The sequence below is a fragment of the Drosophila biarmipes genome, unplaced genomic scaffold (genome assembly GCF_025231255.1).
Source record: "Drosophila biarmipes strain raj3 unplaced genomic scaffold, RU_DBia_V1.1 ptg000013l, whole genome shotgun sequence".
Lineage (NCBI taxonomy): Eukaryota > Metazoa > Arthropoda > Insecta > Diptera > Drosophilidae > Drosophila > Drosophila biarmipes.
Window position 1 is genome coordinate 230980 of NW_026114532.1, and position 16967 is coordinate 247946.

The window sequence follows — 16967 nt, forward strand, 5'->3', positions numbered from 1 at the left end:
TGCTGATCCTGACAAACAATTAGCGAAGACCATCTCAACACCAGCACCTTTCTTAAAGCATACATATATAAATACTTGTGCAGTCCAAACAGTTTTTTTATAGACTGTTATTAATATTAATCAGCCTTAAAGTTGTATGTACAATTACAAGAGCCCTCTGAGCGACGTCGTGAATAGTCAGCGTTTTGATGATGTGCGCACCTCACCGGTGGTAAATTCGATACTCTCCGCTAATAAAAGTAATTGTCAAGTAGAATTATTACATATGCTTTAGCCAACTTTATATTGCTTATCTACGCCATATGCCGACATGCCTGTATATTAATCAATAAATTTATAATGTGAAAATGAAATCGAAACAATGTTGTGCTTGAATTTTAACATGGGGGTGTGCTCATGTAAGAAAAGGAGTAGGTCAAAAACAATAACAATGACTTTCGACGGGCAACCTTGACAATAGGGGACTGTATTGCGCGCCCCGCGACGATCCATTGGCACACGAATGTGCGAAGGGGAGGGAATATGGTCGAAAAACAGCTCGATCGTATTGCAAAAATCTGACAGCTGAGCTTGTGGGGCAGTGTGGATTGACGAACTTTACACAGTAATATTATTTTTCCAGGCACTTAAAATTTTTATTCTCGTTGGAGAGGAGAGGGGCTTACCAAAACCCCACGACCCGAATACGACATAGCTTTTGCCGGAAAAAATGGTGCATGACCATCGAACGCCTCTTCCTCGGCCCAAGTTCTTTTCAGGACTCAGGTCCTTTTCAGGACGTATGTGTTAAGGCATCATTGCCATTACCGTTACTTTGTTTCTGATTATAGATAAGGCAGAATAAAACCAGTAACTCTCTCTGGCATAATTCCCCACGGCTATTTCAGTTGATTCCCGCCATCTTACTTATTTATGACATTTTACATTTTTTTATGAGAAAGCTGCGATCTTCATTTTACGATTTCCTCCTTTAATGGATTTGATTCAAAACTTACAATTTGTTTAATTAAATTTTCTACATTTAACATTGTATTGCTTGTTATTGCCTGATGGTTTGTTCTTGAGGCGAATTCATGTAAAGTTGAAGGTTCTGACATTTTGAAAATTTTTAAGAAATCAGAATTCAAGTCGTCCACTTAGATTTTATATTTGATTTTTGTACAAATTTCTTTAAGAATAATAATTATTTTAAAAAAAAGTATCACTCACTAATCGTCCTCCTTATTTTTCTTATCGTTGTTTTTTAATCCTGTTGGGGTCTTCCTTCTATCTTTGGTTATACCCGTTACTCGTAGAGTAAAAGGGTATACTAGATTCGTCGAAAAGTATGTAACAGGGAGAAGGAAGGGATTCCGACGCCATAAAGTACATATATTCTTGATCAGGATCACTAGCCAAAACGATCTATCCATTGCCTTTCTGTGTGTCCGTTCGTATGAACGCTGAGATCTCGGAAACTATAAGAGCTAGAATATTTATACTTGGCATTCAGATTCCTGGGCTTCCTGCGCAAGGCAAGTTTGTTTCAGCGGGCCACGCCTACCCTAACGCCCAAAATCCGCGAAAATCTGTAGCGCCTACAGTTTTGATAAATGTAAATGTAATCTGTATTTGTCTCATCAATACCTAAACTTTTTAAAGTGGGGTCTTTCTTCTTCTCCAGTGCTTACTCTTGTCTAGGGATTGTCCTTCGTCCTTTTTTCTTTAAATGCCTTTTCTTTTAATCTATATATATAAAAGAAAGTCGTGTTAAACTACCACTTATAACTCAAGAACGGCAGAACAGATTTGGCTGAAAATTGGTAGGGAGGTAGCTTAGAGCCAGGAGACGGACATAGGATACTTTTTATCCCGTTCGACAGCGTTCCTCTGTGACTTGACATGAAACGTCAGTCACTATAAAACGTGGTATAACAAAAAAGAATCAGAATTGGAATAACAAAACGCAAATGACAGCTATGTAATTGACGTAAAATGACAGCTATGTAATGACGTATGGATGACAATTTGATATTTGTAAGAAATCAATATTAAAACTATTTCTATTAAATAAATAATTAACAAGTGAATTGAATTGAAGTGAAGTTTAATTAATAATGCCGCGACCAAGACGATCGAATCTTTCCCGACAAAGCCGTAATGCAAGAAGAATACAAAATACTGCAAATGAAAGGACTGAAGAAGAACAAGAAATTGCACGTGAACAGCGCCGCAATAGTATGGCTCGACTTCGTGCTTCTCAATCACGAGAGCAAAGTGAAGCAGCCCGTGAAACAGCTCGGTTGGCAATGCAGAATCGTCGAGCGAACAACAGAAGTCAACAAATAGATAATTTGCGACGCAGAACAAGATATTTAGCTGATTTGAATCGAGCTGCGTTTCGATACGATTGCAGCAATGATTACAGCTTGCATCCTAGCGTTTGCATTGGGCAAATGGACGTTGTTTGCAAGTATTGTGGTGCATTAAAGTTTTCCGGAGAAACGCCTGGATTATGCTGCGCTAATGGTAAAGTGAAATTGCCAGTGTTGACTCCGCCACATGAGCCATTGTATTCATTGCTTTGCGGCGAAACACAAGAATCACTCCACTTTCTTGCAAATACTCGAAAATACAATAGTTGTTTCCAAATGACGTCATTTGGGGCAGACATTATCGAAGAAGGAGGTTTTAATCCGACATTTAAGGTATTTATTTTTGTACTTACATAGAATGTAGTTAAAGAATAACTTATGTTTATCTATTGGTATGTGTTATACTACTCTCCTACAGAAAAAGTGTAGTGTTATAACCCAGCTAATACTGTCTGGTTTTTATTTTGTAGATACAAGGACAGATTCACCATCGAATTGGATCATTACTACCTTTCGAAGATACACAGAATAAATTTTTACAAATATATTTCATGGGCAACATGGAAGAACAACTTGATCGACGACTGGGGATCAATGCAGGAATGAAGCGAGAAATTCTTCAAGACTTGCAGTGTCTGCTTCATGAACATCATGATCAGGTTGGTCGGAACAAAGTTCGCCGGGTCAGCTAGTTTTTAATATTTTTTTGTTAATCTTTGTTTCTAAACATTTTTTAATTAAATTTTTGTTCACAATTGTTAATTGTTTCGATCAATTTTATTAACATTTTTTAATTTTTATATTTTCCGAGCAGTGAATTTATGTTATGATCACTATTTTGTAATTTGAGATTTAAGGAGATTATTTAATTAATTATTATTAATTAATTTACCAACACAAGCTTTATATTTACGTCGGTTGTATCGAGTTTTTGGGAACGCAAGATTCCCTTTTCACTTTAAAACTTTTTTAGTATTTATTTTAAAGTTTTGTTTAAGAATTTTTTCAATCATATGGCTTCAATTAAGTTTGCTACTAGTAAATTAATTAATCAAATTTTTTTTTATTTTTAATAATCACTTTTTCACTATTACAATATGACACATTATTTAGGGGTCGAACTTATCTAATTCACTGCTCTTATACTTTTTCTTAATTTGTTCTATCAATTATCAAACCCCGGCTTAAGATATTTATCCCCAAAAATGAATAGTAGTCGGAGAATGGGATGATTTAATTTTCCAATTAAATTTGAAGTGCAATCTTGGCCGGAAATTTGGTGTTTACATCAGGGACCGCTTTGGAAATCTTTTTGTTTATGTTAGTGGACTCGGGGATCTTTTGTTTATGTTAACGGATTCTGGGCTCGCTTGGGATTCCGATGCTTACAATATCGGCTTGGATGTTTACAGCATCCGTTTGATGCGGACTGGCTGACAGAAATAGCTGACCACGGATTTATCTTGGGTCTGTCAAAGTTATTTGGAAATAAGCTCTCGGCTCAAAGTTGTTTATAAATTGCGTAAGCGCCCCTAAATAATGTGTCATATAACTTACATTGCCTTTAAGGAAAACAAGCATTTTAGTTAGAAAACAATAGAAATATCTTTCAAATAGATATTATGAGCCCAATTACCCAATTAGTTAGATAACATCAAATAATCAGTTTTATTAAGTATTTTGTTGGGAAATCTAAAAAAGTTAAGTTTATAATATTTCAATTATAAGGAAGAAAATGTAGTTAATACTAGTACTATCTATAACTATAGTGATTTACAAAGGAAATTTTTACAGTGGTGAGACCTAAGCCTGTTTAATTAATGGAAAAAGCATTTAAGATAAAAAAGAATAGAAATATCTTTCAAATAGATAATACGGGCCCATCTGTGTTGCTGGGGTGAGCTATTCTGGCAACCTTCATTATTATGTAACTTCTACTTCGCCGGCGAGAAATTTGCCAGATGATGAGGAGAGGAGAATACTTATATTACCCAATTAATAAGAGAACATCAAACAATCAGATTTATTAAGTATTTTGATGGGAACTATACGTATTGAAGTTTATAATATTTATATTATTTGGAAGGAAGAAAATATAGGTAATCACTAGTAACAATTAAATAATTGAATTTCCAAAAAGCATTTGCATGCTGAAGGAGGTTATCTTATATGTTAAAAAACACAAAAGATATATTTTTACCCTTGCAGAGGGTATAATGATTTCAGTCAGAAGTTTGCAAGAAGAAAAAACAACATCTGTATACTTGTATCGTTTCTCAAATTTCGACTTGTAAGAATATTCTTCCCATCTTTGCATTTTTTAGTCCCATTTACTTTCTAGATCTGAGAAAAAAGAAATAGCTTTTAACACAATTTTTGCGATCAACTTTTCGCTTCTTTCCCTTTATCCGGTTGATATTGATAATGTCAATAATTTTTAAACAAGGGATAGATCATTTAGGTGTTGGTACAAACATTTATTTGATGAACAATTTTGACACAAACTTACTTTTTTTTGTGTAGTTTTTCTTATTTTAAGCAAGTTTCTAGAGTTGAATATCGTTTTTTTCGACAATCATGTTTTTTTTATCTTTAAGTCCTTGAATATTTTAATCATTAAGGGAAAAGAAATTACCTAATTTAGTTAAAAAAAAAGGAGTAAATACATATGTACATATAGGATAGTACTGAAATAAAATTGACTGATGGTATCCTGCGACATTCCCCGCCCCTTAAAAGAGCAACGAAACGCTCAAGCCCCAATTTGCTCAAAACGTGTGGGGTCTTAATCTGAATATCAGCCACTCCAAATTTGGATGGTTTTTGTCCACATGGACCATCCAAATTCTGCCAGGTTGAATGTCGGTTCAGGTTTGAGCCGTTTTGAATTAGCCTAAAATAGTTAAAATTAGTTTTTTCTGTTGCTTTAAACACGTCAGGTGCTGCCGCTGTCGTAAATTGTGGGCTCTGATACAGACATCAAGGATCACCCAATTAGCAGTGGCGTTGAAGTTAGCACTTCATTTAGGTCTTTCGCTAAGGGTTGAGGGATGGCTTCCACGGATCGCGATCGCCTGAAGCTCTTCGTAAGTAAGTCCGGTATCGGCCAAGCTTATGACCATTAAACTTTTCATGGACTTCACTGCGGCTTCCCAAAAGCCTCCAAAGTGGAGAGCAGGTATAAACTAAAACTGTAGTCCGATGATGCTGCTGAGTGTATCGCCCTTTGACGAGTTGGCTTGCCGCTGCTTAAAGTCTTCAAGTTGCGATCGTGTGGAGTAGTTGCAATTGATTTTTTTGTATAATGACTCTGGTAGTTGTGAGTTTTCCATTAGGCGAGGGCTTTAATAATGACAATGGGTGCGTCGTCAAACAAACTTTAGAACTTCTTCTGTGGCGATTACAGACCAAATTTCATGTAGCAGAATTCCGATTAAGGCAATCGGTTCAGCATGCAAATGCTGGCGATGCAGCTATTCAAGAAAATCCTAATCCTTTAAAAGCAGCAATTTGTCGTCGAATGAAATGGATACCATGACTTAACGACCTTCTACGAGTTAAGGGTCGTTCCATTACTAACCAGGAACGGAATATATTTTGAAAAATTCAGCTTTTCTTGTTTGTTTGTCTAAAGACCTTTTGTTGAATGTGTGATAAAATCCGGTTGAATAAATTTTGCAATTCAGATGCCAACATATAAACGGCATCAAGTACAAGCCATCTTCTGTTGACTCAACGTTTCTAAAAATAAGCATCACGCAGAATGCGCCAATAGGATTCAAATCTTTTGATTACGTCATGAATTGGATTTTCGGAATTACAGAACAAGATATTTAGCTGATTTGAATCGAGCTGCGTTTCGATACGATTGCAGCAATGATTACAGCTTGCATCCTAGCGTTTGCATTGGGCAAATGGACGTTGTTTGCAAGTATTGTGGTGCATTAAAGTTTTCCGGAGAAACGCCTGGATTATGCTGCGCTAATGGTAAAGTGAAATTGCCAGTGTTGACTCCGCCACATGAGCCATTGTATTCATTGCTTTGCGGCGAAACACAAGAATCATTCCACTTTCTTGCAAATACTCGAAAATACAAAAGTTGTTTCCAAATGACGTCATTTGGGGCAGACATTATCGAAGAAGGAGGTTTTAATCCGACATTTAAGGTATTTATTTTTGTACTTACATAGAATGTAGTTAAAGAATAACTTAGTTTATCTATTGGTATGTATTATACTACTCTCCTACAGAAAAAGTGTAGTGTTATAACCCAGCTAATACTGTCTGGTTTTTATTTTGTAGATACAGGACAGATTCACCATCGAATTGGATCATTACTACCTTTCGAAGATACACAGAATAAATTTTTACAAATATATTTCATGGGCAACATGGAAGAACAACTTGATCGACGACTGGGGATCAATGCAGGAATGAAGCGAGCAATTCTTCAAGACTTGCAGTGTCTGCTTCATGAACATCATGCGTTGATCAGGTTGGTCGGAACAAAGTTCGGCGGGTCAGCTAGTTTTTAATATTTTTTTGTTAATCTTTGTTTCTAAACATTTTTTAATTAAATTTTTGTTCACAATTGTTAATTGTTTCGATCAATTTTATTAACATTTTTTTAATTTTTATATTTTCCGAGCAGTGAATTTATGTTATGATCACTATTTTGTAATTTGAGGTTTAAGGAGATTATTTAATTAATTATTATTAATTAATTTACCAACACAAGCTTTATATTTACGTCGGTTGTATCGAGTTTTTGGGAACGCAAGATTCCCTTTTCACTTTAAAACTTTTTTAGTATTTATTTTAAAGTTTTGTTTAAGAATTTTTTCAATCATATGGCTTCAATTAAGTTTGCTACTAGTAAATTAATTAATCAAATTTTTTTTATTTTTAATAATCACTTTTTCACTATTACAATATGACACATTATTTAGGGGTCGAACTTATCTAATTCACTGCTCTTATACTTTTTCTTAATTTGTTCTATCAATTATCAAACCCCGGCTTAAGATATTTATCCCCAAAAATGAATAGTAGTCGGAGAATGGGATGATTTAATTTGCCAATTAAATTTGAAGTGCAATCTTGGCCGGAAATTTGGTGTTTACATCAGGGACCGCTTTGGAAATCTTTTTGTTTATGTTAGTGGACTCGGGGATCTTTTGTTTATGTTAACGGATTCTGGGCTCGCTTGGGATTCCGATGCTTACAATATCGGCTTGGATGTTTACAGCATCCGTTTGATGCGGACTGGCTGACAGAAATAGCTGACCACGGATTTATCTTGGGTCTGTCACAGTTATTTGGAAATAAGCTCTCGGCTCAAAGTTGTTTATAAATTGCGTAAGCGCCCCTAAATAATGTGTCATATAACTTACATTGCCTTTAAGGAAAACAAGCATTTTAGTTAGAAAACAATAGAAATATCTTTCAAATAGATATTATGAGCCCAATTACCCAATTAGTTAGATAACATCAAATAATCAGTTTTATTAAGTATTTTGTTGGGAAATCTAAAAAAGTTAAGTTTATAATATTTCAATTATAAGGAAGAAAATGTAGTTAATACTAGTACTATCTATAACTATAGTGATTTACAAAGAAAATTTTTACAGTGGTGAGACCTAAGCCTGTTTAATTAATGGAAAAAGCATTTAAGATAAAAAAGAATAGAAATATCTTTCAAATAGATAATACGGGCCCATCTGTGTTGCTGGGGTGAGCTATTCTGGCAACCTTCATTATTATGTAACTTCTACTTCGCCGGCGAGAAATTTGCCAGATGATGAGGAGAGGAGAATACTTATATTACCCAATTAATAAGAGAACATCAAACAATCAGATTTATTAAGTATTTTGATGGGAACTATACGTATTGAAGTTTATAATATTTATATTATTTGGAAGGAAGAAAATATAGGTAATCACTAGTAACAATTAAATAATTGAATTTCCAAAAAGCATTTGCATGCTAAAGGAGGTTATCTTATATGTTAAAAAACACAAAAGATATATTTTTACCCTTGCAGAGGGTATAATGATTTCAGTCAGAAGTTTGCAAGAAGAAAAAACAACATCTGTATTTCGACTTGTAAGAATATTCTTCCCATCTTTGCATTTTTTAGTCCCATTTACTTTCTAGATCTGAGAAAAAAGAAATAGCTTTTAACACAATTTTTGCGATCAACTTTTCGCTTCTTTCCCTTTATCCGGTTGATATTGATAATGTCAATAATTTTTAAACAAGGGATAGATCATTTAGGTGTTGGTACAAACATTTATTTGATGAACAATTTTGACACAAACTTACTTTTTTTTGTGTAGTTTTTCTTATTTTAAGCAAGTTTCTAGAGTTGAATATCGTTTTTTTCGACAATCATGTTTTTTTATCTTTAAGTCCTTGAATATTTTAATCATTAAGGGAAAAGAAATTACCTAATTTAGTTTAAAAAAAAGGAGTAAATACATATGTACATATAGGATAGTACTGAAATAAAATTGACTGATGGTATCCTGCGACATTCCCCGCCCCTTAAAAGAGCAACGAAACGCTCAAGCCCCAATTTGCTCAAAACGTGTGGGGTCTTAATCTGAATATCAGCCACTCCAAATTTGGATGGTTTTTGTCCACATGGACCATCCAAATTCTGCCAGGTTGAATGTCGGTTCAGGTTTGAGCCGTTTTGAATTAGCCTAAAATAGTTAAAATTAGTTTTTTCTGTTGCTTTAAACACGTCAGGTGCTGCCGCTGTCGTAAATTGTGGGCTCTGATACAGACATCAAGGATCACCCAATTAGCAGTGGCGTTGAAGTTAGCACTTCTTCGTCATTTAGGTCTTTCGCTAAGGGTTGAGGGATGGCTTCCACGGATCGCGATCGCCTGAAGCTCTTCGTAAGTAAGTCCGGTATTGGCCAAGCTTTTGACCATTAAACTTTTCATGGACTTCACTGCGGCTTCCCAAAAGCCTCCAAAGTGGAGAGCAGGTATAAACTAAAACTGTAGTCCGATGATGCTGCTGAGTGTATCGCCCTTTGACGAGTTGGCTTGCCGCTGCTTAAAGTCTTCAAGTTGCGATCGTGTGGAGAAGTTGCAATTGATTTTTTTGTATAATGACTCTGGTAGTTGTGAGTTTTCCATTAGGCGAGGGCTTTAATAATGACAATGGGTGCGTCGTCAAACAAACTTTAGAACTTCTTCTGTGGCGATTACAGACCAAATTTCATGTAGCAGAATTCCGATTAAGGCAATCGGTTCAGCATGCAAATGCTGGCGATGCAGCTATTCAAGAAAATCCTAATCCTTTAAAAGCAGCAATTTGTCGTCGAATGAAATGGATACCATGACTTAACGACCTTCTACGAGTTAAGGGTCGTTCCATTACTAACCAGGAACGGAATATATTTTGAAAAATTCAGCTTTTCTTGTTTGTTTGTCTAAAGACCTTTTGTTGAATGTGTGATAAAATCCGGTTGAATAAATTTTGCAATTCAGATGCCAACATATAAACGGCATCAAGTACAAGCCATCTTCTGTTGACTCAACGTTTCTAAAAATAAGCATCACGAAAGCTAGGACCCGCAGAATGCGCCAATAGGATTCAAATCTTTTGATTACGTCATGAATTGGATTTTCGGAATTACCAATATTTCTGCACTTTAGGTCTGTCCTCTAGTTTCACTTCGCTAACCTAAAAGTTTCGCTCGTGTTGAGGATATATAGAATCTTTAAAGTCAGATGCTGGGCTGCGTCAAGCGTTAATGATTTCAAAAGAAAACATTTTTGAAATATTTTTGTCCAACGTGTGCCCATTCTGTGTCCATCTTCCAATTTCGAAACAATTAATATGCGTCGCGAAATTCTGGCAGCTGCATCAAGATAGCCTAATTGGTAGATTTAGATTTTTAATGAAATTGAAGCATATTTTGATGACAAGTGTGTGTTTCTATGAATGTCGATTGTTTGAAGGTTGTCAATTTTAACTTTGAAGTTGATCATCCAATCTTAAATGGTGTATCAATAACTTTTGAATCAATATTATGCCCCGATTCAGAACTGGAGATGCAAGCCCTTGCACAACGTTAGGTTAAACTATACTCCACGTATAGTCAACAGAAACAACTTGTTGTGGACCCAATGTATTCATGAGACAAATACATTTTAGTTAACATTATTTTCTGTCACAAAAGCTGTGGCCGTCCCAGCTTTGGGCGGTTTGTGGGCGTTAGAAAGGGCAAGGCACCCTGCTGAAACAGGGAAGCCCAGGAATCTTTATGCCAAGTCCCACTCCTCTGGCTTTTATGGTTTCCGAGATCTCAGCGTTCATACGGACGGGCGGACGGACGGACGAAAAGAAGGACGGACAGACATGGCTATATCAACACAACTAATGATTCTGACCCAGGATATATATTCGAGTAATGGGTATAATAAAGCTGATTTGGCGACCAGGTCTCATTTTGCTATTTGCTGATCAAGAATATATATACTTTAAGGGGTCGGAAACGTTTCCACCTACCTGTTACATACATTCTAACGAATGCAATCTGCATCTATTTACCATTTTACCAAAACGGGTTATAGAAAATACATAAATTTAAATCATAGTATGAAGAGGTTTACTAATGGTAACCACCAAAAACCTGCATAAGGCGAAATACAATGAAATATTTATTTTTTCAAAGTCAAAACAAATCAAATACTTAAAATATATTTTAAAGTACATTTAATACTTAAATGGATGTTTTTAAAATTCTTTAACATTTGAGGAACGTAATCTTATGGGATCTATCTATAAGAGACAAGCGGAAATCTTTCGCTTTTGCTTTTGATTCGAATAATAAAATCAGGTATATTATATAATTTTTATACCCGTAACTCGTAGACTGAAAGGGTATACTAGATTGGTCGGAAACTATGCAACAGGTAAAAGAAGGCGTTTCCTACAGTAATTATAATATGATCAAAATTTTACCTGAACTAAACTATAAAAATGTGCCATGCCCACTTTTACGAGCACAAACGGCTTGAACGCTTAAATCTGTCTGCCGCCCACATATAATCTACTGAAATAGGCGGTAGGTGTCGCCCTAAAATATCGCTTTGCTGGTTATATATCTCCATTTCCCATTTGCTATCTTAAGCTGAGTAACGGGTATCTGATAGTCGATGCACTTGTTCTTCCTTGTTTTAAGATTTAAGTTAACACTTAACTTGACAAGGAAGTTTGTGACCGGCTACATTCGGGCATAACCTTCAGAACGGATGAGAAAATTAAGAAAGACATACGAAAGGGAAATCATTATTTAATAGAAATAACTTTAAGTGGAGTTTTTAAAATAGAAAAGAGTATATAGTGGTTGGTACGAAGCAGTTTAAAGTCATGCAAGGAGGCAGAATCGTCGTCTAGCTTTTTTCTAAGAGGTGCATTTCGGTCGTGGATTTTTAAAATGGTTTTGAGTTTTGATTCGCATTATTTTTATATTGTCATTAAATTTCCCGCAGATAGCCGTTATCGTCTCAGCGAAAGCGCTTTCGTAGATGGATGTTCCTGTATTTAAAAGATGAGAAGAAAACTCAAGGCGGTATAAAGAGTTTTAGAAAAAAACCTAATCACACCGCATCCAAATGTCCGTCAATCATGCAGATCGAGATGTCATTTGGCTTTTTAATGTAAGTTTTATTTTTATTTAATTCGTATCCCTTGCACCTTCAATTATACAAGGTTAGAATTTAAATTGAATTTCCGCCACAACGAAAGAATAGCTATCGCCAAGTTTTGTGCAGAGTTCAATTGTAATTTAAAGTTTCATGAATGCATTTCAAACTAAGCCTATCTTATTGAATCGTACCCATATTTTAATTATACAATCCTGCATGTGTAGTACTAGGATATGTGCCCACATTTATTTAATTCCTTAGCTGGTAATAAAACGTTTATAATAAACTAAGTTAGCAGTCTGATGCCGCAGCTAGAACGATTCCGCGATAGGGTAACTTCTATTTGAATGGATCGTTCGGACGTATGGAAAGGAACGACCAATGGTTGGGTGGGTATTAAGGGACCTCGAGAAGATCTAGTGAGGTCAGGTTGAGACTCGTCCAGCGTACTGGGGAATTTTAGGACTTTATTTTTGATTTGTATGTGGTGTAGCTCGTTTCCGAGTTTATCTTGTCCAGCACGCGAGATAAGATTTCGATTACCCTTAATAATAGGCGCTTTATGGGGTTTAGCATTTACATCCACTTCCAGAGCCGACTGCCAGCAGAGTATACCCGCGTGCACTTGATTCCCATCGTACCACCATGGTACCACCTGCGCCTGAATTTGTTTGAATGTGGAATCGTTACAATATAAGTTGCCAGCGTTGAAGAAGCGTTTAGTCGTGAGCATGACTTACCCAAGATCTTCGTGACATATTTGGTTTCAACTTAATTGTGCTTCTTTTGGCAAAACCTTCGGGACATGATCGGTATCAACTTGCTTTTTGGTAAATTCTTGTTCCGCCTTTGAGAGTATCCGGATGACCTCTGATTCCTTAAGTTGGAGTTCTAAAACATCCCATCCGGTAAGAAGTTGTGAGGAGTTAAATAACTCCACACAAATCCCAGCAGCAGATGGCCGGTCGCTCACCAGGTACGCGGCGAATTCGCGTAGTGGCGGCGCGGCGAAGAGCGGTTGGAGAACGTGAGAGTTTGGAGATCAAGGACGTAGAACGTGAGAGTTGGAGAACGTGAGACTTTGGAGAAAGTGAGAGTTTGGAGAACGTGGGAGCTTGGAGAGCAAGAGAGTTTGGAGACAATGGAGTTTGGAGACCAAGAATGGATAAGGTGGGAGCGGAGACTTGGAGGGCGGAGCGATAGTGCCGTGTGCAAAAGGGAGTAACGGGACGCCGCCGGACTTTGGACGCGGCCGTGAGCTATGGACCGAGAGAGAAGGTGTCACATCTCGGCAGCGGAGCGGCAAACAAGCATGCAATATTCATCACGCGAATCAGCGGGACAGCAGCATCAGGCTGGACGTCGGCGGGGAACAGCGCATGAGGGACAAGAGGGTCAAACTGGAGGCATGGACCTTGGACCGGTGTAGAGAGTTTCGGCGGGCCGTGCGCAAAAGGGGAATAACGGTTCCACGAGGCCCTATATAAACCCGCTGGGCGCTGGCAGCAGGATCAGTCGATTACGGTCTGTCGGTTACGATCAATCGATCACGAGGTGAGGAGTCGAAGTGTTTAGACAAACAGTCGATCGGATACAAGTAAACAGCAAACCAGCCAAGTAAACTACGAGGGAGCCAACAAGGCGAGAAGTCGAAAGCAGCGCCGTGGGAGCCTACAAGAAGCAAGATCGCTACGTCGAGACGTTCGGGATTGGGATCCCTGTTACATACATTCTAACGAATCTAGCGGTTCTTTTACTCTACTAGTAACGGATGTAATAAAGCTGGTTTGGCGATAATGTCTCAATTTGCTTATAATTTATTTACCAATGAGTTAAATGTATTTTGTCAAAGCAAGTGACAATCAACGATAGAAATTGCTAGAGTCGAGTGCTCTTGGTTCGTTTCTTTTTGCCCCCTGTTCCTTACCTGGAAAGACTATATGACTATATTATTTACGTATGCAATCTGCATTTATAAAAGAGCGTTAGTCTTAGAAATGTAATTATATGATACAAGATTGGACTTTTTACCCAAACGCGTTATAGAAAATCATAGTATGAAGAGGTTTACTAATGGTAACCACCAAAAATCTGCATAAGGCGAAAGACATTGAAATATGTAGTGTTTTTTCAAAGTCAAAACAATTCAAATACTTAAAATATATTTTAAAATACATTTAATACTTAAATGGATGTTTTGAAAATTCTTTAACATTTGAGGAACTTAATCTTGTGGGTTCTATCTATAAGAGAAAGGGTATACTAGATTCGTCGGAAAGTATGCAACAGCTAAAAGAAGGCGTTTCCGACCCCATAAAGTATCTATATCCTTGATCAGGATCACTAGCCGAGTCGATCTAGCCATGTCCGTCTGTCCGTATGAACGCTGAGATCTCGGAAACTATAAGAGCTAGAACTGGCATACTTGCAGATACCTGGGCTTCCTGTCGATACACTTGTTCTTCTTCGTTTTAAGATTATTTTCTCAGGGAGAAATAGTAATTATGCATTTTGGCGAGCTCACTGCATTTATTTAAAACATTGTTTAGTCGTATATGTTTGTGTAAAAGGTGCGCTTACCAACTATATTTCTTCCAATCTTCTTCATATAGTACAAGGGTATTTAGAATTTTATTAACATTATATTTTATACAATTCAGTATTTTAAGTATCTAGTATTGTAGTAATTTTATTATGATCGTTGCTCTCCAGCCTGCTTAGTCTAGTTTTTCACCTCATACTCCACCCGAATTGTGGTATCAGAGTTGGTCTTTTCCATTTTGGCAGCATAGGTGACCAGAGGTGAACTATTTTCTATAAGTGTCCAATCCGTAAAATTTAGCGCGAGTGACTAAGTACAGCATGTTTTACGTTTGGCGTCAGCGGAAAATATGGAAATATAGTCAGAAAGCTGCGGATTAGGGTTAGTTAAAGAGATCGAAATATTCGGGGTCTAGAGAGTAATGTTAAGCCGCAGTTTGTTCGAGCGAAATCTACGAAAGTCTGAATCTGTCAAGCTGCCGAAAAACCTGGGCCGAGAAGCAGAGGAAAATCTTCAAGATGGACAAGAATATATAGTGGTTGATTGAAGCAGTTTAAAGTCATGCAAGAAGGCAGAACCGTCGTCTAGTTATACCCTTGCAAAGGGTATCATGATTTCAGTCAGAAGTTTGCAAAGCAGTGAAGGAGACGTTTCCGACCCCGTAAAGTATATATATTCTTGATCAGCGTCACAAGACGAATTAGTTCTGAATTTCGAATTTAATTTTATTAAAATCGGACGACTATATCATATAGCTGTCATAGGAACGATCGGATAATTGGTGGGAAATAATTTGAAACAAATTAAAGCTTTGGGGCTTTTTGACATATTATCTTATAATATTGGAAAATAAATATTTATAATTTTAAGAATTTCGAATTCAATTTAATAAAATTTTTGATTATTTATATTTTAACTGCACGGGTATACAAACTTTGGCTTGCCGAAGTTAACATCCTTTCTTGTTTTTTTAAGAGGTGCATTTCGGTCGTGGAATTTCTAAATGGTTTTCAGTTTCGATTCGCATTATTTTTATATTGTCTTTAAATTTTCTCCATATAGCCGCTATCGTCTCAGCGAAAGCGCTTTCGTAGATGGATGTTCATGTAAGCGGTGAGTGCCTCGAATTTTGTTTTTAAAAGATGAGAAGAAAACTCTAGGCGGTATAAAGAGTCGAAGAAAAAAACCTAATCACACCGCACCCAAATGACCGGCAATCAGGCAGATCGAGATGTCAAGATCTCTCCTTTTGGCTTTTTAATGTAAGTTTTATTTTTATTTAAATCGTATACCTTGCATCTTCAATTATACAAGGTTAGAATTTAAATTGAATTTCCGCCACAATAAAAGAATAGCTATCGCCAAGTTTTGTGCTGATGTCAATTGTAATTTAAAGTTTCATGAATGCATATCAAACTAAGCCTATCTCATTGAATCGTACCCCTATTTTAATTATACAATCCTGCATGTTCAGTACTAGGATATGTGCCCACATTTATTTAATTCCTTAGCTGGTAATAAAACGGATATAATGAACTAAGTTAGATGGATTCCGGGGTAGGGTAACTTGCATTCGAATGGATCGTTCGGACGTATGGAAAGGAACGACCAATGGTTGGGTGGGTATTAAGGGACATCGAGAACATCTCGTAAAGTCAGTTTGAGACTCGTCCAGCGTACTGGGGAATTTTAGGACTTTCTTTTTGATTTGTATGTGGTGTAGCTCGTTTCCGGGTTTATCTTGTCCAGCACGCGAGATAAGATTTCGATTACCCTTAATAATAGTCGCTTTATGGGGTTAAGCATTTACATCCACTTCCAGAGCCGACAGCCAGCAGAGTATACCCGCGTGCACTTGATTCCCATCGTACCACCATGGTACCACCTGCGCCTGAATTTGTTTGAATGTGGAATCGTTACAATATAAGTTGCCAGCGTTGAAGAAGCGTTTAGTCGTGAGCATGACTTACCCAAGATCTTCGTGACATATTTGGTTTCAACTTAATTGTGCTTCTTTTGGCAAAACCTTCGGGATATTTTCGGTATCAACTTGCTTTTTCCCATTTGGTAAATTCTTGTTCCGCCTTTGAGAGTATCCGGATGACCTGTGATTCCTTAAGTTGGAGTTCTAAAACATCCGATCCGGTAAGAAGTTGTGATGAGTTAAATAACTCCACACAAATCCCAGCAGCAGATGGCCGGTCGCTCACCAGGTACGCGGCGAATTCGCGTAGTGGCGGCGCGGCGAGGAGCGGTTGGAGAACGTGAGAGTTTGGAGATCAAGGACGTAGAACGTGAGAGTTTGGAGAACGTGGGAATTTGGAGAGCAAGACAGTTTGGAGAGCAAGAGGGTTTAAAGACCAAGAATGGAGAAGGAGAAAGCGGAGTTCTGGCGGGC

General features: G+C 37.1%; 2 protein-coding genes across 12 annotated transcripts in view; one reads left to right on the plus strand and one right to left on the minus strand.

Moving 5' to 3' along the window:
• LOC122818947 (uncharacterized) overlaps window positions 1-16967 on the plus strand; it is a 129739-nt gene that overhangs the window by 25187 nt on the left and 87585 nt on the right. For 7 of the 11 annotated variants that reach the window (XR_007765226.1, XR_007765230.1, XR_007765229.1 and 4 more), the window contains exons 1-3: window positions 1664-2687; window positions 2825-3013; window positions 11872-12039. Coding sequence is in view for 4 of the 11 variants with exons in the window: in XM_050890019.1 (XP_050745976.1) it covers window positions 2097-2687; window positions 2825-3013; window positions 11872-11907 (816 nt within the window). In the remaining 7 variants the exon portion in view is untranslated. Of the gene's footprint in view, window positions 1-1663; window positions 2688-2824; window positions 3014-6656; window positions 6953-11871; window positions 13833-16967 lie in introns of those variants that run through there. The other 4 variants (XM_050890023.1, XM_050890022.1, XM_050890019.1 and 1 more) reach the window with 3 other exon arrangements.
• LOC108021921 (lachesin) overlaps window positions 1-16967 on the minus strand; it is a 570948-nt gene that overhangs the window by 5147 nt on the left and 548834 nt on the right. The window contains exons 13-14 of the mRNA XM_050890018.1: window positions 14608-14938; window positions 14463-14550 (exon numbers count right to left, since the gene is read on the minus strand). The gene's annotated coding sequence lies outside the window, so the exon portion shown is untranslated. The remainder of the gene's footprint in view (window positions 1-14462; window positions 14551-14607; window positions 14939-16967) is intronic.